We start from the raw sequence: 27248 nt of genomic DNA, 5'->3' as shown, positions 1-27248 counted from the left end.
TCCTTCAGGGCACTGTAGGTGGACATATTATCTTCATTTTTTTGCTGCGGGAATTGATGCAGAGGTAGATCAAGGCCCCAGTCCAACAAAGCACCTAGAAACATACTCAAGTTTAAGCATATGTAAAGCTATTGAACTCAATGGAAATACTTGTGCTTAAAGTTAAGCATGTGTTTGTTTGTGTTCCTGGATTGGGTCCTATAGCAGAGCCGGGAAGGGAATGCAGATCTCCTCATGCATGGTCCATGTATTGAAGATTGTCCTTTCTCCCATTTGTTCCTCATTCTCAATAATGATTATTAAACAACGCTGTGGAGACCCAGGTGATAACACACTAGTTTGGTCTGTGGCCCAAACTATGTTGTAGCCAAGTTTTAAAAAATGCTTTAGCTTAAGTAGACAGCTAGTTGTAGGAGCTATAATGTTTCCATCCTCACAGGAAAGTAAACAATGTAAATGACATTGATTCAGCAAGAGGCAAGGCAGATCTTTCATTGTAGGCATTACAAGGAACATTATGCACCTATACAGGGTACATCATGCTAAGCTATAGTTCATGCCTAGTGCAGACAGAGCCATACAGGATGAGAAATTAGCTCCAGTGGAAACCTAGCATGCGTTTTAACCTGATTGTATCTGGCCATGTCTGCACAGGCATTTTATAACCTGGTTCTATACAACTGAGCTTAATAACCACTATTGATCTCAGTTGTTTTGAGTGTGTAGACTGGTTCATACTCTTGCTATTTGGTGCATTCAGCAGCACCTAGTGCTAAATCTTCTGGACTAAAGCATCACTGAGTCTCCTGTTCCACATATTTATTTTTAAAAATCTTCAAACCAGGCTACTGGAGAAAAAAGATTATGGTCGTCATTCTACATTCCCGTTAAGTTTAGAAACTGGTATTAGAAATATATATTGGCCAGTAGATTTTAGCCTTAAAAATTCCTACAAGAATATTGTTAACATTAACATTTAACAAGATACACTAATTAGCGCAAATGTTTTCATAAGTAATGTAGTTATGTCTCACTTGTTGGTGCCTTTGTGCCACATTTACATTTTTTTTATCATGACACAGTATTCATCTTGGCTTTTTCTCCAGTTAGCAGCAGCTGTGTGGCTGTTCAGTGAGAATTGGTTCAAATAGGTCAGACTTATTACCTTGTTGGAATGCACTAAATCAACTCACCTACATAGCTTGTCTAAATAGGACTATGGCCTTCTTGAACACCTAAATTTGTGGCAATACCAAGAAATCAAATACTTACACTTATAACAATGTACAAACACCACAGGAAAAATGATCATTGATGTCTGTCATGGCTTTTATTTTAATGATAAAGATTTAGCCACCTTTCCAGTACTTTAATAAACAAGGATACTGATGGTAGACTAGTCAAGTATAGTTAAAAGGTACTGAGCTAACTAACCTGTACATTTCCAATAATCTTTTCTTTCATACACCTTTATGGAAATAGTGGAAACCTTGTAAAGAGCCTCTTTATTTTGCGATATGGCAAAACAAATCAACGGACAATGAGGGTAGCACTGCCTTAACAATTTTTTACAGTGTATGCCTCCTTTAGGGGTTCATTTGGTCTTTGATTTATACTATTTTCTTTCCTTGCAAATCTTTATTGCAGGGGAGTATGTCATCTTACACAGGCAGCAGGCTAGGCCTGGGTAGACCAACTAGGCAATGTAAAATCTTTTCTTCAATAGTTGTAGATGTTTGTCACAGTGTTTAGGTTTTATGATTTTATCTGCATCAAAAGTTAAAAGCATCCAAAGTGGAGAGCTGTACTATTTTGGTCTTCGTTATAGTGATTTCATCACAGTAATGATAATGGGTTAAATTCATCAGTTGTAATATAACTCAGTTGACTCTGGTGGGGTTACAGTAGGGATTAAGATGGCCCAGTATTTTATATTTACATGGTAAAATTCTATACTCTGAATCATAGGAATGGTTTCATTGAAGTCAATGGGAGCCCTAGGCATGCATGTTACCCAATTTAGGCCTTGCCTTGACCTGCAAAAACTGGCACACATGCTTAACTTTATACATGTGCGTACGCCTAGTGAAGTCTCTCACATGCTCAGAAATACAGAACTACTTTAACTTGTGTCAGGATTCTAGAAAAAATGTGTGTTTCAGTTGGCTCTCATTCAAACCCATTCCCTTCAAATGTATTTGGCCATGTTTTACCCAGTAAAAAAATTCTATTCCTGGGAAAAGAAAGCCAAAGCTTTACTAAGGACCCAGTCCTGCAAAGACTTATGCAACTGCTTAACTTTGCCCATATTAGACTGCTCAGATCCGCAGCCAAATTAATTTGAAAGAAATTGGCTTAAATAATAACCATCTTAAATATATTTTAATCTGCACCGTTGGTACAGGTTTAAATAGTTTTCTTGAGTATGAAGATGTCATTTTGACTGTGTACACTTCAAATCTGTTAAATATAAGCCCTTCAAGAAAGAGATCTACCTGCTATAGAATATTGTAATGTTTTATGTAGCAAAAAAAGCACCGTACTTCTCAGAAATACAAATATGCATATCTTTGACTGAAAACTGAATGGCTTGACAAAGAAAAAATTAACTATCGCACCTAAAATTGGCACTATTTTATATCAGCACTGAGGAGTGGCCTAAAACTGGGACAAGAAGGAAATGCATTTTTGTCTCTGTCATTTACTGTATAGGAGTCTTGTGAGTTAAAACCACTAGTTGGGTGATGTGACAAAAATCATAGTACAGCCGTTTACTCTTTAGTAACATTTTGGATTGTAATACCGGCTTCATCACTATGAGACATTTACCATTCATATTCATTCCATTTAAACTTTAGACTCAACTAAATGATGTGGTTTTTCTGCTTATAACTTGTTTTGGAAAGCATATCCAATGCTTTAGGTGAGAAGTGTGGTAGAGTGTAGGTCTCATTGTTAAAGCACTGGGCAGATATTCAGGAGATTTTTGGTTCAATTCCAGCTCTGCCCTATATTTACTGTGTGATTCTGAGTCAATTAGGAGGAGATGTTTAAAGGCACTTTCAATGGGCATTGGCATTTACCTGCCCTTCATGCTTTGAAAATATCCCCCTTAATCTCTCTCTACCTCAATTCTCCAGCCTTAAAATGTCGATAATACATCTTTTCTCCTTTCCATTTTCTGTTTAGATTGCAAGCTGTTTGGGGCAATGACTGTCTCTTACTATATCTTTATACAGGACCTCACACAAAGAGGCCTTGATAACAGTTGAGGCCTCTCGGCATTAGTGCAATATGAATAATGAAGTAATAATTATAGTATTTCCTTGCATACTCAAAAGGAAGCAGATCTGGAATTTTCAAAGGGGATTAAGGGAGTTAGGTGTCTTAAGAGAAACAAATTAGAAGTATACCGTGAGAGTTTTACTGTCAAATTAGTTTGATTTGGAAATTGTAAACACAAAACAAAATCTGTTTACCTTGGGAAAGTATTCACCTCATTTCCTGTCAAAAATGCATAGACAGGACTAGTCTCTGTTTGTTTTAAATACCCATGTCTTAATTATTAATGTGAATTTAAACCCCGCTTTTCATTTAACAAGCAAAGCACCCTGAGTTCAGAAGTTCACTGCACATGCCTGCATCTTTTGGGTTTTTTTCTTCAGTGATCCTAGTCATGTTCTGCTTGACCAAATACTGACTTGCCTTTGGAACAGAAAGAAATGTAAACCTCTTTTCTGAAATTAAATCAAATTTCTTGTAATCCGGTGAGATTTACAACTATTCAATTCTTGTCCTAGTCATAACTTTAAAGTGAAATAAACTAAATGGCATTTGTTTTGTTATGCTAAGGAGATATAGAGCTTTTATTTTTAAGGGAGCAGCTATTTTTGTAAATATTGACAATTTAGCTCTTTTTAAAAATCTTTTTATTGCTACTTGTACCAGCACTTTCATATAATTTAATGGTCAATGCTAAGGGTTTCACTGTACTTGGCTGTATGCAGTATTTTCTATTGAAATTATGTATGCTGCCATGACCAGTAACCATTCCAAAGTGATTAGTGTAACAGTAAGTGAAGCATGAATATTGAGACTTGCCATATCTTGCATGCCAAGTTACTATATGGCCCAACTGCTGTGAGACAAAACATGCTATTATGTTGTAGATACAAAGCCATATTGTATGAAATTCCACCCTATCACCATATAGAAAGAGGTGTATTTAGGAATCCAAAAGTTTTTTCTTTTGATTTTTTAAAAACTTTTCTACAGTATATAGCACCTACATACAGGACTCAATCAGAAAATCTAAACCCCTCCTCCCCCCATATTAAGAAATAGGATCTGAAATGTATATCAGATAAATTTAACTAATTTCTAGAGGAACTTTAAAAGAGGTTATTTATAAAAAGGTACTAATATTATGTATTAAATGAATCGCACCAACAAGTTCTTATGTAGTAGATGTGTTCACAGTATATGAACGTGCAGTATATTTTTAATAACTTGGAGAATGACTTGCTTTAAACAAGTCTCAGGACTTCACATGCATATTTCCTTTTGCAAAGTCCAGCTAATCTCCATAAATGATCTTTGCAAAAGACAAATTTCCTGGAGAACAATTTCTGCACTACTGAGCCAACCTACATAAACAAAAATAGAACTTTTACATAGATTTAAAGGTATGTTCTAGCTCAGTTAGAGGTAAGGGGCTTGATGCGGGCATTAATGGGTGATCTTCAGTGGTATGTTTTATGCAGGCAGGCAGACTAGGTGATCGTAATGGTCTCTTCAGGCCTTAAAAATCTATGAATGCATGAGAGTATAATAATACTAACAACTTAGTTTCTGGAAACTTCAAAGCAAACTTCAAAAACAGCTGATCCTCACAACACCCCTCTAAACACTATAAGGGGTAAGTAACCATTATAGTCAGAGTAGGTCAAACTATTCATTGCAAACTTTTTATTCGGTAAAATTAGTCCTTTTTTTTCTGTTCACAAATTTTCCATCAACAGGTCCCAATTGTTACTAATTTATTTGCCCGTTCAAAATTGGTTGGCTAGTTGATAAGACTGTATTCGAGATAAAGATGATTTGCATAGTATTTGTACTGAGTATTGTGTTGATTATTTGATATTTGGAATTTGCTTCTTGACTGGTTATCTAAGTCAGCTAGTATTATTTTTTGTTCCTTGACAGGATGGTCTTGGCTTTATAAACTACTTCCACTCAAAGTATCTTTCATTTTTTTGGGGAAACTTAATTTGTTTCTTAGTTAAACAAATCTTGGTTATGGGCCAGATACCCATTTTCCACCAAAATTCATGCAATCATAATTTGCACATTCAAATGTATTCAAGAAAGCAAACAAAAATAGGATGCTAACACATTTAAATTAAACTTGTGATTCAGAATTCACAAAAATGCTTTTTTTCACATTTTTCCTCGTTCTTATCCTCATTTTACAAATATAGAAAATGAGGGCCAGAGAAGTTAAAAACTTTTTTTACATTTGAGTTATGTTTAAGGAATAGTTAGCATAGATTTGTCAAGAACAAATCATGCCAAACCAACCAAATTTCCTTCTTTGACAGGGTAGCTGGCCTAGTGGATGGGAGGAAGCAGTAAATGTGATATATTTTGATTTTAGTAAGGCCTTTGACACAGTTCCATTTGCCTTTCTCATAAGCAAACAACTACAAACTACTACAAGATGAAACTACTATAAGGTGGGTGTACCACTGGTTGAAAGACCATACTCAGAGAGTAGTTCTTAGAGTAGACGCAGCCATGTATTCCATGTAAGTATTTGCATGGCCAGCACGCTGAAGTTGGAAAACTTTGTCTAGCAGTACCCGTAATATTCATCACCAAGTTATATATCTACCAGTGTTCATCACTAAGCCACATTCAATCCCAAATAAGCAGAGTCTTCACGCTGTATATCGGGCTATGTTTGTTTTTTTTATCTGGATAAGACTAAACCTTTCCATTCTTCACCTCATCTGTTTCATATGCGGACTGAGTTAAGGGGCAAGAGATCTCTTCACAGACTATCTCCCAGTGGATAACTTCCTGTAACATGACAGCATATGAAGTAGCTCAGACTGCTCCTCCTCAAAGGGTACGAGCTCATTCCACAAGGGGCCTGGCAATGTCGATGGCATTTCTAATTGACATTTCTATATTGGATATTTGCAGGGCTGTCACTTGCTCCTCTGCACATAGATTTACAAACCCCTATGTCATTACTACTGCATCCAGATCAGATTCAAACTTTGGGAAGGCAAACCTTCAGTCTTTGTTCAAATAGACTCTGAGCTAAGTTCCCTCTAAGCTGCATGGTCATGCAGCAGCCTATTAAGCGCTGCACAGGCTCAGGGCTGCCGCCAGCCAGCCCCAGCCCAGCCCCGGACCTCCCATGGCCAGGGGAGAGGTGCCTATCCCGAGGCCCCAGACCTGTCACAGCCGAGAGAGAGGCACCCTTGCCCCAGCCCGGCCCGGACCTGATGTAGCTGGGGGAGAGGCACCTATACCACAGCCCCAGCCCCAGAGCTGCAATGGTGAAGAGAGGCACCTCTCCCCCTGAGCCCAGGTGCTGCTGCAGGGGGGGAGAGAGAGCTGGGGGGAGTTCTCTCTCCCTGATGTAACCTCGGAGCAGCCTGCACCTGAAACCCCTCACCCCCAGAGCCCGCACCCCCCAACCTGAGCCCTCACCCACCCACACACCTCAACCTTCTGCCCCACCCCAGAGCCCCTCATTCTTGTCCCCACCCCAGAGCCCACATCACCAGCCAGAGCCCTCACCCCCCTGCACATCCCAACCCTCTGCCCCAGCCCTGAGCCCCCTCCCACACTCCAAACCCCTCAGCCCCACCACCACCACATGAATTTTGTTATGTGCACCAGCCTGTCACACATCACCTCCATATTGGTGCACAAAATTCATTCCGCACATGGGTGGGGAAAAATTAGGGGGAACACTAACTCTGAGCCCCACCTCCTGCAAGTACTACATGGAATTCACGACTACACCGACTCGAAGAAGAAAAGCATTTACTTACCTGTGTTGTAATTGTTGTTCTTCGAGATGTGATGCAGATCCGTATTCCACAACTTACCCTCCATCCTCTCTACATTGGAGTCTGTGCTCATGACATTTGGTGCAAGCGAACTGAGGGGGGTCAGGTTGGTGCCACTCTTGTAAAGCCAGGGGAGGTACTGGGGCTGCAGTGCACTCGCCCCTATGGGTACTGGTAGGCTATGCTATCTGGTTTCAGTACACTGGGTGCACGCACACCTACATGAAATACACATCTGCATCACATCTCGAAGAACAACAGTTACAATATAGATAAGTAACCATTTTTTATCCATGGTTCTCTGTCAAACTGGGAGGACGTATCTAGTGCAATCCCACAGGGGTCAGTCCTGGGTCCAGTACTAGTTAATATTGTCATTAATGACCTATCAGGAAAGATTAATAAAACCTGGCATGTTTAGTTCTGAGACAGGAAGAATGAGAGGGGACCTGATAACAGTCTCAAATATGTTAAGGGCTGTTTTAAAGATGATGGTGATCAGTTGTTTTCCATGTCCGCTGAAGTAGGACAAGAAGTGATTGGCTTAATCTGAAGCAAGGGAGATTTAGGTTAGATATTAGGAAAAACTTTCTAACTACCAGGGTAGTTAAGATCTGGAATAGGCTTCGAATGGAGATTGTGGAATCCGCATCATCAGAGGTTTTTAAGAATAGGTTGGATGCAATACCTGTATACTTGGTTCTGACACAGCACAAGGGGCTGGACTTGATAACTTCTCAAGATCCCTTTCAGCCCTATATTTCTATGATTCTATGATACAGGTAGTGAAATACATGTCCTAATGTTCAAAGGTGCTAGACACCCACAGTTCTCACTGAAAATCAGGATTCTTTCATTTTGGTTCCTAAATATGGAGGCATTTGAAAACTTTGTCCTAAATGACTTGCCTGAGGCCAAGTGGGTGAGGTAATATCTTTTATTGGACCAATTTCTGCTGGTGATAGAGGCAAGCTTCCTTCTGCAGAGCTCCCAGTAAGCTCAAAAGCTTGTGTCTCTCTCCAGCAGATGCTGGTCCAATAAAAGATATTACCTCACCCACCTTGTCTCTATTAATATCCCAGGACCAACATGACTACAACAACATTGCCCGAGGCCACACACTTCCTGGCTTCCAGTGCCATATACCGTTCACTAAGTAAGGCCTTGCTAATCCAAGTAATCACTGGTTCATTAGAAGTTTAGATGTGCCCACATGAATGTGATTTTTCCCAGACTTTATCTGCCTGCCCCTAATTAGCAGTATGTTTACTGACATTTACCAGTGTCCTGGTTTGTAAAGCACTTTCTTGTAAATGTCATGAAAAGCCAAATAAAACAATTGTTTAAGGAACCTGGAATTAATCCTCTGGCAAAGCTTAGGCTATGGTGAATGACTGACACTGATGCCCATATTGCACCACAAACTGAAAAAGGAAAAGATATAGCAAAATGACATTGAAAAGTGCATTTTGCATATATTTACCCTAGAATAGCAATAAAAAACCAAGTCCTGGAAATTTCTTCAAATAATAACTAGCTGGGATTAATCGTCTGAGGTTGTCAACTTTTTCCAGTCAATTGTTGTTTCCCAGGAATTCTCTGGACAAATAACCTATCTGTTTGCAAGAATGGAGCAGATAGGCTCATTAGAGGAAAATCCCTATAATGCACACAGATGTCATAGATCCAAAATGCAGTGAATATCACATTTTTGGATCACTATCAATAGCAGCATATCTTACATATGTCAGCCCATAATTTAATTGTGTTAATTATTGATATTTATTAGTCTGCTAAAGTCTTAAAGAGAAAGTGTAAAGGAGAGAGAGGAATCATTGTGCCTCCTCTTGTAATGAATGTGTTGTTTTGGTTAGGGTAGCTTTAAGAGATATTTGTGGCTCTCATAAGCATAGTGAACACTGTACTGTAACTCTGAGTGTGGTAAGAGTGGGCAGAAGAAGTTGAGTCTTTATGAAGTCTGCAACAGAGATGTTCTCTCTGGTGTATCCTATATTCATTGTAACCTGCATATGATTTTCAGCTCTCTGGTCACCTGTAAGTGTGACAGTTATAAACTGTTGAACCTCAAACCACCGTTACAAGAGCCTGAAAATAAAAAGAGGGACACTCCCTTATACGTCATCTTGCTTCTTGAGTGATATTCCAGAAAATCAGCTTGAGACAAACAAGGGAAAGGACTAACTGTCCTCATGTCAAAATTCTATTAAACTAAATTTGGATGAAACTCTGTAGCATTTGGGGTTTTATGGACAGTATAGCAGGGTGGTCACTCTGCTCCTACCTTAAAAGGCTTAAAACAGCCTGGAGAGAGGGCTGTGGCAGGGAAGGAAAGTGGGGCTGATTGGGAGAAGTAGCCTCAGCTGGGGGCCATGCCCCAATCAGATGCGGCTGGTTTAATCAGGGCCCAGTTGGCCCTTATAAGAGGGCAGTGGCCCAGGAGCACACAGAGTCTCCCTCTAGTTGAGGAGGGAGATGGACCTAGCTGTCTGAGTGCTAAAGGGTACTGGAGTGAAGCAGGGCTGGGGAAAGGCCAGAGGAGCTGGGGAGCTCCGGGCCAGCCTGGCAACTCCCCAGGCTGCAGGGCCTTGTACAAGGCCACTGGAGGTACTGGGTTGCAGGGAAAGCAGGTCAAAACCTCCCTTGCTTATGATGACTGGCTTATACAGACTGCAGTCGGCCCCAGTGAAAGGGGGCTAGATGGTGACTGGCAGTAGCCTATAGGCTGAGGCAAGGTGGGGATAGAGGGTGGGGAGTTCTGCGGGAAGAGGAGACCCAGATCTGTGGGGTATTGCCTGGAGGAGCAGCATGCCAGGTAAAAGGGCACCAGGGTCCGGGAGGGACACGGGGGCCAGCAACAGCGAGATGGCGGCAGAGGGTGCTCCGGAGCTGGTAAAAAGAGCTAATTCCCAGACAGCCAGCAGGAAGCACCGCTGGGTGAGTCTGCGCCCTATGACAGGCAGATGATATCTATTTCAAACATTTTGATAGTTTGGCCTGCTTATCTAATATCCTTATTTGTCAACTCATGAACTGCAAAGTGGAGGCATTTTAAATTATTGGTGTTCTGACTTCGTTGTCTGAAAACAGATCTTTAGTTAAAAAAGTGTGCTGGAATTTATAAAACAAAATGTTGATGAAGATATATTCAGTGTGTGCAGGATCCAGCCTTTTTTCCAAAGCCAGAGTTTGGAAAAGTTTACAGGTCTCCCAAAAAACTTATGGTCCTGGCAGATTAGAAGATAACAGACCTTTTGTCATATCACTGTGATTATTGTTTTGCTTTTTCCGCACTCCAAATGCTGCTGTTCTAGGTTGAGATTTATAATGGAGTTCTAGCCACACACGTTGCATTAAAATGAATGAGTCCTGTATCTAAATTCACTCATCATGTTTAAAACCTCAACTGCTGTTATTATTTAATATTTGTATTACATTAGCACTTAGATGCTTCAGAGAAGAGTAAGGGCCTCATTACGTTAAACACTATATATACACAAAACAAAAAGACAATATCTGAGTCTGGAGTGGCTCAAGACCAATGAATTCTCTGAGCAGACTGTCAAAAGGCAGGGCAGAAATCCCAAACTGGTGTATGATCTATAATTAGATTTCACTAACCCAATAACAAGTGTGAACTCCTAAAGCACTAGATCATTCCTACTACAGAGTCAGACAATCCCCTGAGGCATTCCAGTCTATCTTGCCACCCAGGCAACCTGAACTAGGTGATAGATGGTCACTTTGCACCAAAAATCACATCAATATTCAGGTTACTTCCAGTTCCAAAGGACCAGTCACTTCTCCCAGGTCATTTGTACTCAGATCTCAAACCAAGGACAGTGCCTGTAACCAATCTTGTAATAAACTAAGTAAAGATTTGTTAACTAAGGAATGAAATAAGAGAGTTATTTACAAGATTAAAGCAGGTAAGCATACACACACAAATGAGGAACAATCTTAAATTCAGGCTTCTATGACAAGCATGCTTTTATGCCTTTTGGGGATAAACCAAGCCAAGCAGGTTGGGGATAATTGTTATTTCTAGCAATCTTTGTCACTGAGTCCACATGGTATAAAGAGACCCAGTTCTCCTTGTCAGAATCCAAACTGATGGGATGAGTGCTCTGCACGTAACCTCTTCATGGATGGAGCAATCGACAAAGTATGTGTTCCACAAGACCCATTTGGATTCAGTAGTCCTTCCTGATGAGCAGGAGATAACGCCTCTTAGGGTAAACTAATATTTCACACTTGGTAATGCTCCCCCCATGGCTGGGAAACTTAGTCTTAGCAAACAAACATTTTTATAGTCACAGAGCAAACATTTAAACATTACCTTTATAACATGGGATACAGATATTATAAGTAGGATTAATACATGCAGCATCTTACAAGCATTCCATAAAGTCTAAACACATTGGGCTCTTGGCATGAGCTGGCACTTGGTCTGCCAGCATCACACTCTGCCCCAAAGAGTTTGCAATGTAAGTAGGAGGATGCCTATATAGTAAGGTAAATATGATTTGTTTTCATAACTGCTGTCTCAGAAACTTCAGAGACCTTCATTGTCATTTGAAAGCTAGGAGTTCATATTTTTAGATGGTAGAAGTCATTTATACGTGTAGCAGTTCTCAAGTTAGCAGCATGTTCAACTGAAATAGGGATGGGGAAAGCAAAGTGGAAATCAGAGTTGCATGGTTTTTCCTCCAATGGTGGGTAAAGCTTATATGATATGATATACATATTCTGGTGATTCATAAGATATCGACCACAGCAATCTCACTCTTACTCTAAGGAGTATGTTTTTGGCACTGGTCTAGCACTGAGTATAGAAAAACCTGGAGCCAGTGTAATTTTCAGTCCATGAATCTTCAGTGATGTGAGATTCTACATTTTTTAACTGTACTGAATCCAGCTGATATTAGTAAAGAGAGTAAGCAGCTTATACGTAGGTACATTTGTTTTACTTCTCCTTGCTTGTGTTTCAGGCTAAGCTATGTGAATCATGCAGAGGATCTGGCCTCCAAACTTCTTCAGTGTTTCCCAAAGAACAGATTGTCAGCACAGGCAGCCCTGAGCCACGAATATTTCAGTGATCTGCCCCCACGGCTATGGGAGCTAACTGATAGTGAGTATGACACAACCTCTGAGGTGAATAAAAGCAAGGAAATCAGTATATGGATAGATAGATAGATATATATTTGAGCAAAATTCTGTAGTTCAAATTGCATAGTTCGCTTGACACAGGAAAAAATGGATTCTCTTTTACTATCTCTACTCTGCAGTCTGCAGCTAGCTATCTTTGTATTTGATTACGTGTGCAGCCAAGAGAATTATCTGAATTGTCATAAAGCAAAAGGAAAAAAAAACAATTTACATAATTAGTGTTTTACACATTATAACATAGAGTACTTTTTAACTAGCTGCAGCACACAGGATAAAAATCCAGCAATGTTTGATTCTCAGGCACTGCATCTCTTATAACAATAACCCTTTTAAAAGACTTGGCATTCAGAAGACTGAGGAACACAAAGTAGACAATTGGTTAATTTGCTGGATTGAAATGTCTGAGAAGAAAACTTCATTTTATTAGCTGAGAATGCTTTCAGTATTCACACACAGCTCTTTTGTTTCTCCTATTAAACAAAACGCTTTCCAGTTGTCTTGGCAAAAATGTTCCATCCAGCACAAATGCTGTCAATTGCTTTTTAAATATTTGTGAAATATTTATACCACAAGTTTCCTTATCTTTTTCCAGAATGCTAACTGTCACCACTATGAATTCTGGCAAAATCATGCTTACAATACATAAGGGTATTTTTGATCCAGAGACTGTTTTGTTACCATAAATAGGTATCTCATGGGAATCTTATTTGTGATTTTTAATTAAATCAATTCTTGCACTCTAACCATAGAAGTTGTTTTCAGTTTTCAAACACAGGTATCTTAATAGGAGATCCAAATCCAATATCCAGAGACTTAAATCATTATGAGGTCATGTAACTATGGCATTTATGTGCCTTAGCATGGTGATTTGAGCAATAAAATGTGAGATTTGTGAGACATTAATGTCTGAAAAACTGGGCCCAGGATGCAAATATTAGTCAAGAGTAGATTTTTTTTATTTACTTCACTTTTAGTAAGTCAACTTTCCCTCTTCCAAATTTTTAATTGTTCTGTCGCTAACAGTTAACTGCACTGGATCTCCTGTTGAGGCAGCTCTGTAAACTGGCACTCAAGGTACCCTACTCCCCAGCAGTACCAGCTTTTGGGACTAACCCCCATTTTGAAGAATGCAGAGATAAAAAGCCTTGTCACTAATTACAGGTTATATTCTCCAAGTCACCTGCAGTGCTAATAGATTTTCAGTTTCTCTGTTAACACTAGATCCAGGACGCTCACCCGCCTACCCATACACCAGCCCACCTTCCAATGCAATAATGATGCTGTAAGGAAGCCTGTCTTTGCTGAAAGTATGATGCAAAGAGATTCATTAGTTCATGGCTAATCAAACATGCCAGTTCAGTTATCCCTTCCACACTAAATGGAAGACAAAAATCAATGTGCATTGGTGACATCTCAATCTTGTCTGACTGTGCAATTTAGTCTAGCCAGGATTTTGATAGTCTATGAATTCTGAATTCTGTAGTAGTACTTTTCTGTTAATAGGGACTTATTACCCACTTGCCACTTAGTTTCAGTCAGTGGTTAAATCCAGTTCTATCAGTGAAGTAAATGCCTACACATTATCACTTTGCAGCAGGCTGCCAACAGAGACAGTCTTGTCCTAGTCATTAACAAGCACAATGTATGCAGAACACCAGAGGGGAATTAAAACCACAAAAAATACCTCAGGGTGGTATTTTTAATATGAGAATTTAATTTGTAATTTCACAGATTAAGAATTTTGGCTGCATTAATCCTTTTATCAGCTCACAGCAGGTTATTTGCAGAAGCATAACCATAAGGCGATATTCATTGGCAGAAACACGTCTTTGCATAACGTTAAACATCAGGAACAGCGAAACCTTTTGAAGGGGGGAGAATAAAGATGAAAAATCATTATATTTTAAAGCAAGGTTCTGTTAAATGCCTCCAGTAAAATTTTTAGTTACAGATATACTCTCTGTGTCTAGTAGATAATCATTATGAAGCATAAATCCAGATACAAGAAAGGACAATCCCAGTATCAAATACCACAATCATTTCTATTTAGTACAACTTGGATATACTTGTAAACATATTTCAAAACAAAGAAGTCATATACTTTGGAAAATGTTTACTTTGTAGTGAAATGACTAGTTTTGGTGAATTCATTTGTCTGAGTTAATACTTTATCCAGGTGTCTAGACAGATTTCCTATTTATACTTTATTTTAGTAAAATTTTTGGATAAATGCAATGGTATTTAGCACACAATACAGTCAACAGCCTTGCAATCAAAACACAACAAGGCCATTTTCGGAGTCCGTGATACAGATGGTCCTCTTCATGGAACATACATTATACTGCAAAGTCCACATGCAAAATTGAAATCTTTAACATAAAGTCTGTGGAGAATCACAATTGTGTGAGGGGGAAAGGAATCCCTAACGTTAGAAGGAATTTTGTCAGAAACACTTTTCCATCAGAAATTGGAGTTTCATCTGAATCAAAACATTATGTGGAAAAGTGTAGATTTCAATGAACTTTTTATAAAATAAGTGTCAACAAATCATATCAACATTTTAACTTTTATGATATAATTTTAACATATAATTTGTACTTTATTGTAATGTTTTACTATAATTGAAACAAAACATTTTGATGTTTTGAAATTAAATGATTCAACATTTAAATTAAATATTATGATTTGAAATTTGAACTTTTCGGAATTGACATTCCGTGAGAAATGCTGAAATTTTGACTTTTTGTTCTGATTCAGAATGAAAAAAGTTTTGAAATGTTGGAATTGCCCATGGGAGGGGAATTCCATTTTCCAACTAACTCTACCTAACCTACACTGCAGTCTTCACTTTCAGTGTATAAAATTTAAAAAAGACATAAGAATAGTGAATCTTATAATACTGGGAATACAGTACAATACCTGAGATCACAGTCTTCCAAGAACCCCAGACTTGAGCTGTAATATAGAAACAAAATACTTGTACTAACTGTGCCAGATTTCATTTTCCATAAAAAAGTAATTTCCCTCACTCTTACTTAAATAAGCTCATAAGCATTTCCATGCATAAATATGTGTAAATAATTTATACCACACCTTCTGATTTTAAAAAAGGCCACAGAAACACCGCAAATAAATTTTAGTATGAGTACAGTACAACAGAGATAATAATTACAAGACTATGTATTATAATAAATAGTGCAATACAGTCTCCATAAAATAAAAATAGCTGAATCTTTTAAATGTACACAAATAGTGTGGTGACCCTAACACCTATTAGCTGCACTAGTATCTCTTGGACAAAAAAAAAAAAACCCCCTATGAAGGCCTTAGTTTAACCTCTATATGTGCACCTTTAATTTTGTTCTCAATCTCACAGGGACACATAATAGATTTTTTTTTATGCCTAACAGCCTGATATGCAGGTGCTAATGCTTGCAAAAAAAGAAAATATTGGTTTCTCTCAACCAGTCTGAGGCATTTTAATTGGAACTAGATTTCTTGATCATTATTGTGAACCCTTCACCATTTGTATTTTGACATTCATCATTAATATTATCATGGCCATTAATAATTAGTTCCATACACACACTTTCCTGCCATCAACTTGCAATCTTGATACAGATTTTTCCAGTGGCTCAGCTACAGATCTGATAGACTGGACCTGCATTATGTAGATATATTTGGTTTGCTTTTAAATATTCACTGGATATTTTTTAAACCACTTTAATGGTCTCTAACACTGTGGTTCTGTTCTGTTCTTTTGCAATGGAGGGAAGGCAAATGCAGAGGCTCAGTTCCACAGGCAGCAGAGTTTTGAAGCTGGAAGACATGAAGTCGAATTATTGAACATCCTGTCTTATTTTTAGAAATTCTGGTACATTTCTAAAGGTTACACAGGAGAAATTTCAAAAGTAATAGGAAAAAAAATGAATCATAGATGGGAGCAGAGTGAGCAAAAACAAAAAAATCTCAAAACACAATTCTTTACAAGTTGTCTGACAATGTCTGCTCACATAACTTTCCCCATAAACAACCCTACTTCCTTGCCACCGAAAATTTTTTTAAAAATTTAGAAGTAGCACAAAACTTATTCCTTATTTCAATGTCTGCCACAACATTTAGCTGAATATTTTTAAAGCAATACATTTATCATAAAACAAAATAATTAAGATTCTGAATTGTCACTTTTTCCACAGTGTCTTCTATTTTTACGGTACCGAATGTAAGATTGCAACTAGAGGTTGGAGAAAGCATGAGAGTCTTTGGGAAAAACCATAGTTATGGCAAAGGTTTTTCAAACAGCAAGCACTGAGGAAAATACTTAGACTTACTACGGAGAATGCAGGTAAGAATGCTCATCAGAAAGAATTTCTTTGAATACAGCATTGGATTAAATTGTGCTTTAGAGGTGCCAAAAAAAAAAAGAACTTTAAAAAAAAAATGGAATTAGGTGCATGTGTGTAAATCTGAGCTTGGAGTTTGCATGAGTAAGATAGTTGTTACTCCCAGGCACAGTGAAGAGGTAGGCTGATTGACATGTTGAGGTGGTTGACATGTTGGGAATGTTGCAGAAGCCAATAGGAAACTCCGCACTGAAATAGCAGACAGTGGTCATTACAAGCTGGTACCTAGAGGGAGTAACTGATTTCTGGGGAGGTATTGATGAAAGAAGGCATTTCACATCGCTTTTTCTATTAGATACGGGTTGAGAAACTAGTGTTGAGATCAATAAGACTAAGAGGCCTATCCGGAGTTTACCACCACAACAAATGGAGGGCCAATGCAGTTGATGGAGGGAATGAGCTTGGCTGGCTCCTATAAATAAATCTCATTTTCTTCCATCATCACTTTGGTCTTGCATGGATTCAGTTTGAGACCGCAGCTCTTCAATCATAAGATCTAAAACATATTTCAGTGTTGAAATGCTGCTTGTTATGGCATCAGACTTTCTAACAGCATTGTGGAGACCCATATGTTTCTGGGCTGTAGGGGATGTCTCATGTTGTAAGAGTAGGTTAAAATAGGTGGATGCCTGTTATATATTTTGTGCGGACCTACTAATTACGTTTTGTCTGTTTGCATTATTACCACAGTATAGGCTTAGCAGGGCTTTCCTCCCTTTGACATACACTCTTTTAGACCACCAACATCCCCTTTTTCCAGCTGCACCTCCTAGGATATCTTTTGTGCCTGTAATACCTAAATGGAGTTAGACATCTTTTTTTCATAGCGACATCTGGGATGTATCGGCAGGAGTGTTGTAAGCAAGACATGAGAAGTAATTCTTCCACTCTACTCCACACTGTTAAGGCCTCAACTGGAGTAGTATGTCCAGTTCTGGGTGCCACATTTCAGGAAAGACGTGGACACATAAGAAAAAGTCCAGAGGAGAGCAACAAAAATTATTAAAGGTGTAGAAAACATGATCTTTGAGGAAAAATTGAAAAAATTGGGTTTGTTTAGTCTGGAGAAGAGAAGACTAAGAGACATGTAACAGTTTCTAAGTACTTAAAAGATTGTTACGAGGAGGAGGGTGAAAAATTGTTTCCCTTAACCTCTGAGGATAGGGCAAGAAGCAATGGGGCTTAAACTGTAGCAAGGGGAGATTTAGGTGGATATTAGGAAAAACTTCCTAACTGTCAGGGTGGTTAAGCACTGGAATAAATTGCCTAGGGAGGTTGTGGAATCTCCGTCTGGAGGTATTTAAGAACAGGTTACACAAACACCTGTCAGGGATGGTCTACATAATACTTAGTCCTGCCTTGAGTGCCGGGGACTGGACTAGATAACGACTGAGGTCCCTTCTAGTTCTACAATTCTGTGATTCCATTATCTGCACAATTTAGGCAACAATTGCACTCATTTTCTTACTAATTTATGGAGCACCCAAAGCATATCTCATATTGGCCTTATGTCACTTCAGAATTTAGTCCATTGTTTAAAAGAATCCTCTTTTGAAAGAGGCATTACCCATTTCTGTTTGCTGGTTAAAATATATTTTACTGTTTAATATTGTTGACATCAATAAATTAGCAAGGAGCTACTGGGACGTGAGGTAAACTGTAATGTTACTGTATCACCCACTATAAAACTAGCCTAATGTATATTATAATCTCATATTCATACTGTTAATATTCTTTGTGAAAAATAAATAAATCTTGTTAGCTATGTGTATGTTACATTATCAGATACACATCCCCAATAAATTCTAACTGCAGTCTCTACCATTATAAAATTATGTTCAATTCCATTTTTTAAAAACCTGCATTGTTAAGGGGGTGGTTTCCAGGGTAAACAGTGACTGTTGAAAACTGACGTGATCAGATTTCATTTCTGGCAATCTATCCCAGTTATTGCACATGCTCTTCTCCAGCAAAGCTTTTAAGACTTTCTAATGTCAGAAATGAGACCGTCTCAGAGCAGTCTGTTTACATCTTTATTGACAAGCTAAGTCCTATTTTTTTCTTGGAGCTGTGCCCCTGCAGACATGTCTTCAGCCTTGCCTGTTTCAACATGATATATCATCTATCTAAAATAAAGTTAGAATGTGCCCATTTGTGGTGAATACATTTTGTTTGGAAGCTTATGAACAAAATCTCATTTCTGTTGCCTCCAAACAAGAATTTGCACAGAATTCGCAATAGAAGTTCATATGTGAAAATAAGCTGTTAAAATAATGGGAGGAAGTAAATTTTTCTCATTCTTCAATACCTATATGAATAGAATTAGATGGTTTCTTTTTCCATACCAAAACAGATACAATGGGTCAAATACAGCCCTAGAAAAAGAAAGAGCATGGGATTGTATGTATATACGTGTGTGTGTGTGTGTGTGTGTATGTATATGTATGTATATATGTATGTGTGTGTGTGTTGTGGGTCTCGCGCTCTCTCTTCTTGGGGGGAGGGGTTCAAGTCACCATTTGTTGCCCCTGAACTGGGGTATTAACTGCCCCATTAGTGTCCTAGAGGAGGGGAGTGGAGAGGAAAGGACCCAGGCCCACCCTCTACTCCGGGTCCCAGCCCAGGGGCCCTAGGGATAGCGGTAAACCACTAGAACTAGCAGTTCCTTCCCCTGAGCTACTTCCCTCTCCTGCCCTTCAGCCTGTGGGGCTTCCTGCCCTCCCTCTGCACAAACCAGGTGTCCCTTTACCTAGGGTCTTGGACTTCTTAGCCCACCACAGCACTTCTCCAAACTCTCCTCTGCTTCCCTCCAAACTGCTCTCTGCTCCAACACTAATCCACTCTGCTTCAACTCTTCCTCTTGTCTGATTGAAGCAGGGGGTTTTTATCATGTGACTGGCTTCAGGTGCTCTAATTTGCTTCAGGTGTTTTAATTAGTTTATAGCAAACTTTCTTCCCTCTACAGGGAATAAGGCTCCCTTCTAACACTCTCCTGCTGCCCTCTGGGGGTGGGTGTGTGTGTGTGTGTGTGTGTGTGTGTGTGAGAGCGAGAGAGAGAGAGAGAGAGAGATCCAGAACAATATCTTGCGTATGTACAGAACAGCATCTTTCATTCCACAGGATCCCAATGCACTTTGCAAATTGATTATTATTATTTATTTGTGTTACAGTAGCACTTGCTACTGATCATGGATCAGACCTCTGTTGTGCTAGGTGCTGTGCAAACACAGAACAAAAGAATGGCCCCTTTCCTAAAGAGTTTACAATCTAAGTGAACACAGCCAACGGGGGAGCAAATGGTAACAAAGGCAAAATTGCCCTAATCCCTAGGCTATAGGGTAGGCTGGATGAGTATAAAAAAAGAGTAACTCTATAGACCGGTAATTAGGGCCCTCAGTTGGGAGGACTGAGACCCAAATTTATGGCTCTGCTCCAATGACTCTTGGACAATATCCCTGACATGTGCATGTGCATGATGGTTTTCAAAAGCCTGACACTGCTCTGTAACCCTGGGAAATGCATTTAACCTGTCTGTGCCTTCAATTCTCCATCTGTAAAATGCAGATGATACTTCCTACCTCTCCCATAGAGCTCTTGCGAAAATTGAGTAGGTTAGGGTCTGTGCAGATGTCTGAAAATATAAAAGAGCTATATAAGTATTATTATTAGGCGCACAGAGGAGTAGAAAGCAGCACTGTGAAGGAATAGTAAATGTCTCTCCTCATCTCCAGATCCACTTTCTTCCATAGAGCCTGGAGCAGAATTGGAGGTTTTCAGGGTATATAAACTGAGAAGGGGTGAAAGGGATTGAGATGTTTGAGAGATTTTTCTGCCACTAACGAAGCAAAATAAAAAGGAAATGAGAGCAAAGTAAACAGGAATACAGATGCTTTTATGCTTATTCAGAGGTCTGTCTGTGTTTGCAGAGAGCCTGAAACAATCTCAGAGGTTTGAACTATCTTCTTCGTTTCTATGGGCATTGTCTTAGAAGCTAGAGATGATCCTAAAATGTACAATATATAAAATATTTCTCTGCTCATCAATCATCTAAAAAGAAGAAATATTTTTAAATAGTTTGTCTCCCTAAAACTACTGAATTATAACTAAGCAGGGTTGGTTCTGTCATTCAGCTTGATGTGTTACTGATTAATGTTGACTTGCTTTCTTCTTCGAAGAATGATGGAAAATGGCAAAGAAAAATTATGTAAAATTTCCCAGAATGCACAAATACTCAGAAGTTTGGTTGACTGACTTTTTGGGGAGAGGGGGAGAATGTGTTCTCCTTCTCCTCCGTGATTCCTCCCTTGGCTCCTCTGTGTACCCATTCCTCCCCAGTTACTCTTCCTCAGAAATCTCCTGCTAACCACACCTGAGAAATTAATGCAAGGAACAGAGTTGTTAGCAGGGGCTGGGAAGGGATTTGCAGCATCCCAGAGAGGCACTATTGTTCTTGGAGTATAACAGTGCTGTTGCTGCCTGCCTGCTATACAGCTGCCAACAATCCCAAAACAATGGTGAGAAAGCAGTTACCTGTTTTTTTGAAAACCTAGGCTATCTCCCCCAGATATGAATTCCTGACATCTACAAATGTGATCTCCCTGTGGGCTAAATTATGGCATTGCCATGAACCCCAAGCAGGGAATGGCACGTTGTCCCGCTGCTCCTGGGGCGTACTGGACAGACAGCGTACATCCCCTGGAACACCAGCACAGTAAATCATCAAAGACCAATTTGAAGATTGTTCATTAATGAGGGGAAAATAGTAAATATCAAATAATGAGCTCCATATCAGTGCTCCTGGAGAAATTCTGCATCAAAAAATTAAAAATTCTGTGCATGATATTTTAAAATTTTGCAAAATTCTGCATATTTTAATTGTCAGAATAACACAACATAATCACATCAGTTTCAATTATTTTGGTAATTTATTTCAAAATATCTGTCATTAAGTATGTGTGTAACAATACACACAACAAAAAAGATTCAGGAAATGTTTTTTTGACAAATAGATTAAGTATATTAATGCAGAACAATACAGATATGTATTTCCCACACCTTTCAGAAGGAGTGCAAAAGCTTGGAGGAGCTGAGGGAGAGGGAAGTATTTACTGAGCAGGAGCCTGGGAGTGAACTTGGAGGGTTGTTGGATGTCGGTGGGAGAAATATGGAACAGCATGGGGTTTTTTTTGGGGGGGTGAAAGGTTGTTAGGGAGTTGGGGAGCCTCTCTCATGCAGATCCTGACTAACCCCTAGCCTCTCCTATTCAGTCACACATCTGCCCCTGACCCCATGAATCCCTTCACCCTCTCTCCCCCATCCCCATGTGTCCTGCATCCCTCCGCCCTGTATCCCCATGTGTCCTTGCACCCCCACCCATTTAGTCCTGGCTCAGTGCTGTCACTCCACTAGCTCCTATGCCACTGCCCCAGTCTGTCCCCCACACTAGCCCTTTTGAACCCAAGTCTATGTGACCCCCCCTCAGCAGCCCGCTCTGTCTATTCCCCCCATATCTCTCCTCATCTGACCCTACTGGCAAGGACCTGTGGTTTCTTTCCCACCCTTGCCATGGCTGGCTGAGCCAGCTGCCCTCCTTTCTGGTGCCACAGCAGCCCCTAGTAGATAAAAGGTGTAATTGCAGTGCCTTCCCGGCAGAATGTATTTTCTGCTGGAAGAAAAAATCTGCAGGGGACATGAATTCTGCACATGTGCAGTGGCACAGAATTTCACCAGGAGTTATATCAGGGAAAAGTCTTTGTTGCCCATGAGTGGAACTCTGTGATAAAAGCTCTTGACTACAACCAAAAATCATGTTTTAGGAGGGTTCATGAGAAAGCAAAATATCTTTCTTTCATGTCTAATATTTTTCTTCAGTTTTTTTTTAATGGGCAGTAAACATGTCACTACCTATAAAACAAAAATTGGTGGTTGCACACAGCTCTGCCATTGCTAGCTTCTGTAATAACCAGACTGGGCCACAAAAAAACACCAGAGCCATTTTTGCCCTTTGGTCAGTAAAAATTATGGCCAGAACTTGTTCCTCCAATAGACGGTAAATTAAATGGTAATTGAAAAGGAAAAACATTATCTGTTATCAAATTATATGATATGTTCTCAGATAGTAATTCATATCCTGAGTTCCAATTGGTTGGACAAAGACAAAGATGTGTTTCTGACCAATTATTGTGTTCCTCCTAGAGCCAGCAGGGACAATTTAATTCAGGATGGTAACGCCATATGCTTTTAAAGTATTTAACCTGTATTACCATAATGAGATCCCCCTGGCTTTATAAATCTCCTTGACTATTCACTGGAACAAAACAAAAAGTGGTCTTTATTTGTATTGCTTCTCCACAGGCACATGCATACAAGCAATCCTGAATTTCAATTGCAGGATGCTGAATTCTTTCTTCTATGTCCATTTAAGCCAGCAAGTGACACATACCCAGCCAATCAGAAAGGCTATATCCTCATTCAAGTCAGCTGTGTAAAACAAAATAAAGCTTACTGGACAACAGTTCCTAGCAGAATGGCAAAAACTGCTAATTGCTAAAAAAGTGTGATATCCAAAAACACAAAAATGTTTTATAAAAATGCTTCTCTCCAATCTAGTAGCTTGTTTTTATGTCTGATAAGTGTATTATAGATCAAGCCAAATATTTTCATTTTCAATTTTTTTCTTCTCCTTGGCATTTACAAATAGTGTAAGATACCCTCTTCAGCACTGCTGTATAGGAACATCATTTTTAAAAGCTTTTCTTTAACTCAAGCTGTGGGGAAGCTATAGTCCAGCAGTGTATGAGTCAGTCTGTTTTGAAAAGTCTTTCTAATTCATCATCACCTTGCTATTCTCTACCCTCTGTGTCCCATCACTGCTAAATCACTCTGGAAAGCTATATACTGTGGTTCTAATTCCTGTTCTGAGCAGCATCAGGAGATAAAACTATAGTAATTATAATGAAGTAGGGTCTATAATGAAGTAAAGGGAATTCCTGGAGTGAGTTACTTTACTAGCTAACTTGACTTTGATTCTGTAGTTGTTTATTTAATCAAAAGCTGAAAGCCCCACACAGAATTTTATCCTTCCCAGAATTTCTAAGTTCAATGCAAAACAAAGTCTTTGTAGAAAAAATAACACTGAAGTGTAACATCACCACAGTAGATGGAACCATTTTAAAGATACTGGGGGTTTTTTAGAGTTGGATTCAAATAGTTATATAAAGCACTCGTGTTGCATCAACTGAAAAGATGGAAGCCTACGTACTAAAGATGGGGGTGTTTAAAGTCCTAATTTTTCTTTCATCTCTCACTACCAAATGGTGTCTATAAATGAATGTTGAGGTCATTTTAATTATTTAACTAAAAATACTGGATTTATATAAATTGTCTTTAGTGAAGAGGCTAATAAGATGCAGTTGTGTTGGGCAGCTGAAAGCAATTTGGGTTTGAGTCTAGTAATAGTACTAACTGGAATTGAAATTGTGGCATTAATTTTGTAAAATGTTAAATTAGTAGTGAGTACGCAAAGAGAACTGCAGGATCCTAGAGGTTTTTGTGGCTTTTTACCATTTTTAGTGCCATAATTTTAGAAGGTTAGTAACATAATGGTTTTATGGGGCTACTCCTACTGTGTTTTAGTTAGCATCAAAGGATAAGGCCATCACGCTGATGGAAAACACCCTAAATGATATGCACATAGCAATCTGTCCAAGAAAGCCACAGGCATTGGACTATAGTCTCATCTTGAAGCAGTTTTGTTCTAATCTGTATAAAATGGAAGTTATAGACCAAACTCTGCCTTCAAGCCCCCACCATGCAAACATCTTGAATCCAATGAGACCAGTATGTCTAGCATGCATATGCTCAGAGGATAAAATTCTCATCCATTATGTAGCAGGTCAGCACTAGGCTATCTTTCAGTCTCACATAAGATTTGTGCTAGCCAACTGCAGATGGAGCAGTGGCCAAGGGGACCTATATGCCACAGAAAGGCTTTCCATATCAGCCCTATGTACTCGGTGGTACTTAAGCACATGCTTAAGTGCTTTCTGAATTGTGTCCATAGTTAGTGTATTCTATTCTAACATGGATTTTGTTACTGCTGGTCATATTCACTACAAGAAACACTGGAGTACACAACTCCCTTGGATTTTGGGGATGAAATCCACATTTGGAGTTGGAAATCCACTGACATGAAAGAATCCACACTTGGTGGGAGCCTCTCACATGGTCTCATTGAGCCATTCAAACACTGGACCTAGTGGGACAATCAGGTCCATTCATAAAAGGCCAGGTAAGCGCGTATTCCTCTATGTGTAAGAAATAGACCCTGAGCAGAAGCAGCAGTTCAAATAAGATGGTCCAGAGGAGCAGCAAAGGTATTAGATAGGTATTTGTATGACAAGTGGCACATGTTGCACAAAGAGGGCAAAAATGTTGGGTTTTTTTAGTCCTGAACTAGAGTGGAAGAGATTTTTGGGGAAGAGAAGTTCTGATTAAATACAGTAACATGAAAAGGGCTTCCAAAACTGTGGGCAGGATTTTGAGACAAGTGCTTAGTACTAGTGCAAGATGCTTCTTTAAAAGGTCCACTGGGGTGGGGAAGGGGTTGAGGATGAAGGAAAAGGGGCAGTGAGGAAGTGGCTTGTTACCTCAGAGCACTTGCCATGACTAGCTTTTGAAATACCCAAGGATAGGGTCTATAAATTCTGTATTGTGATTGTATATTCTAAAAGGGCTTCCCAAACTGTGGGCAGGATTTTGAGACAAGTGCTTAGTACTAGTGCAAGATGCTTCTTTAAAAGGTCCACTGGGGTGGGGAAGGGGTTGAGGATGAAGGAAAAGGGGCAGTGAGGAAGTGGCTTGTTACCTCAGAGCACTTGCCATGACTAGCTTTTGAAATACCCAAGGATAGGGTCTATAAATTCTGTATTGTGATTGTATATTCTTTATTATTCTTTGTTGGAACTTGTTGTTGCATATTTATAGGTGTATTTTTTGAGATGCGTTGTTTCATAGTCAGGTCAGCTACACAGTCGCCAGATTAGGAAGGAAGTATCATTAATGTTAAAGTTGAACTTGCAACAAGGGAAAATATCTTTTTTTTTCTACCTTTGTATAGTCTGATGCTTATGTTTAATTCACTTCTGATAATTTACCCTTAAGCATTTTTAGCTGTAGTTTTAAGTAATTTTCAGTGTATAGGATTTTAATTTAGCAATCTCAGATAATGCAGTTAATCTCTGAAGATATTGGTGGTATTTTCAATAACACACATGCTCAGCTAACACTGTTTATCCATCTTTTCATTTCATGTTTGTTCTTGAATTTGGGATACAGAAGACGGAATCTTGTGTGCCCCAAGTGCACTGTATTGTATTATTAATATTAGAATAGCAACCGATTCCCACTAGACAGTCTTTGTGGTCCGCTCATGCTCTAAGAAGTGTCTAGGCATAAAAGGCTGTTTGAGTTGAAGTGGGCTGATAGTCTGGGATGACATTTGAATGCAGAGAGGACAATGTCTAAATGACAATGACTGGAAGAGAAGCAAAAGAAGCTCTAAACTATCCTATTCTCTCATGGACGGTCACCTCTCCTTTAGGATTATTATGTCACATGATTCCTCAGTTAGGCTTTGTCTATGGGGGGGAAAGTGGAACCACTGAAGGGGAGAAACTTAGGTTCCCAGACAAAGAAGAAGTTTCTAGTGCTGACACATGGCCTGTAACCTATAGAGACAGCAAATCTAATGAGAGCCATTGCCTGTAAGGCATAATTTGCAGTTTTCAGAATTAATAAAACATTTTACTTTTAGCAAAATCAGAAAACAAAAATCTATTTCAGTAAACTCCTCTGAACATTATGCACTGGGATGGTTTCTATGAATAAGTGGTTTCAAGAGCTTCGTATCAATATTTCAGTTGCATAGTTTATGATGGTAGACTATGAAACAAAGAAACTAAAACCCCTCAGGGGCAAATTCTGTCCTTGGATAAGTACATGCAACACCCACTGAAGTTAATGAGAATTGAGTGTGCTCAGCTGTGGGCAGAATTGGGCCCATGAGTGCAGTAATATTTTTAAGAGTCAATTGATCAGATTGCATGAGTTTATGCTGCCCCGTATTTTACAGTTTAGTCTGACTTTTGATCCCATAGCTGCATGTCATTAAAATAATCTTAAAGGTCTCAGGGGAGAAAGCAGACAAATTCAGAATAAAATATTAAAATTGCCAATACCTTGGCACAACAGAGGAGGATAACACTGAAGCAGTGTCATCTGATTCTTCAGAACTGGAGTTTAAGACTTATAGTTCCATAATTTTGTGGTGGTGTTATAAATGACTAATGTTTTAATATAATTTTGACTACATACATGTCTTGATTTTTTTAATTGTGGATTATCATTTTTATGCAATGGTAGAGGGGTATTAATTATATACTATAATTGTTGCAAATGTATCTGTTGACATAATTGCTATAAACAGGAGGAACAATATCATTAGAATGTGCTGAATATTATTACATGTGTTGTAATGATATCAAGACAACATATAATGTTGTATAATCTC

General features: G+C 39.0%; 1 protein-coding gene across 5 annotated transcripts in view; it reads left to right on the top strand.

Annotated features, from left to right (window-relative positions):
• The window catches only part of CDK14 (cyclin dependent kinase 14), a 512169-nt gene that overhangs the window by 412903 nt on the left and 72018 nt on the right, over nucleotides 1-27248 (top strand). For all 5 annotated transcript variants that reach the window (XM_038392686.2, XM_043509345.1, XM_038392687.2 and 2 more), the window contains 2 exons: nucleotides 12098-12237; nucleotides 16472-16620. In XM_038392686.2, coding sequence (XP_038248614.1) covers nucleotides 12098-12237; nucleotides 16472-16587 — 256 coding nt within the window. In that variant the 3' untranslated portion in view covers nucleotides 16588-16620. The remainder of the gene's footprint in view (nucleotides 1-12097; nucleotides 12238-16471; nucleotides 16621-27248) is intronic.

This window comes from Dermochelys coriacea, chromosome 2, assembly GCF_009764565.3.
Source record: "Dermochelys coriacea isolate rDerCor1 chromosome 2, rDerCor1.pri.v4, whole genome shotgun sequence".
In the NCBI taxonomy this organism is placed as follows: domain Eukaryota; kingdom Metazoa; phylum Chordata; order Testudines; family Dermochelyidae; genus Dermochelys; species Dermochelys coriacea.
This window is presented reverse-complemented; position numbering and strand designations above follow the sequence as displayed.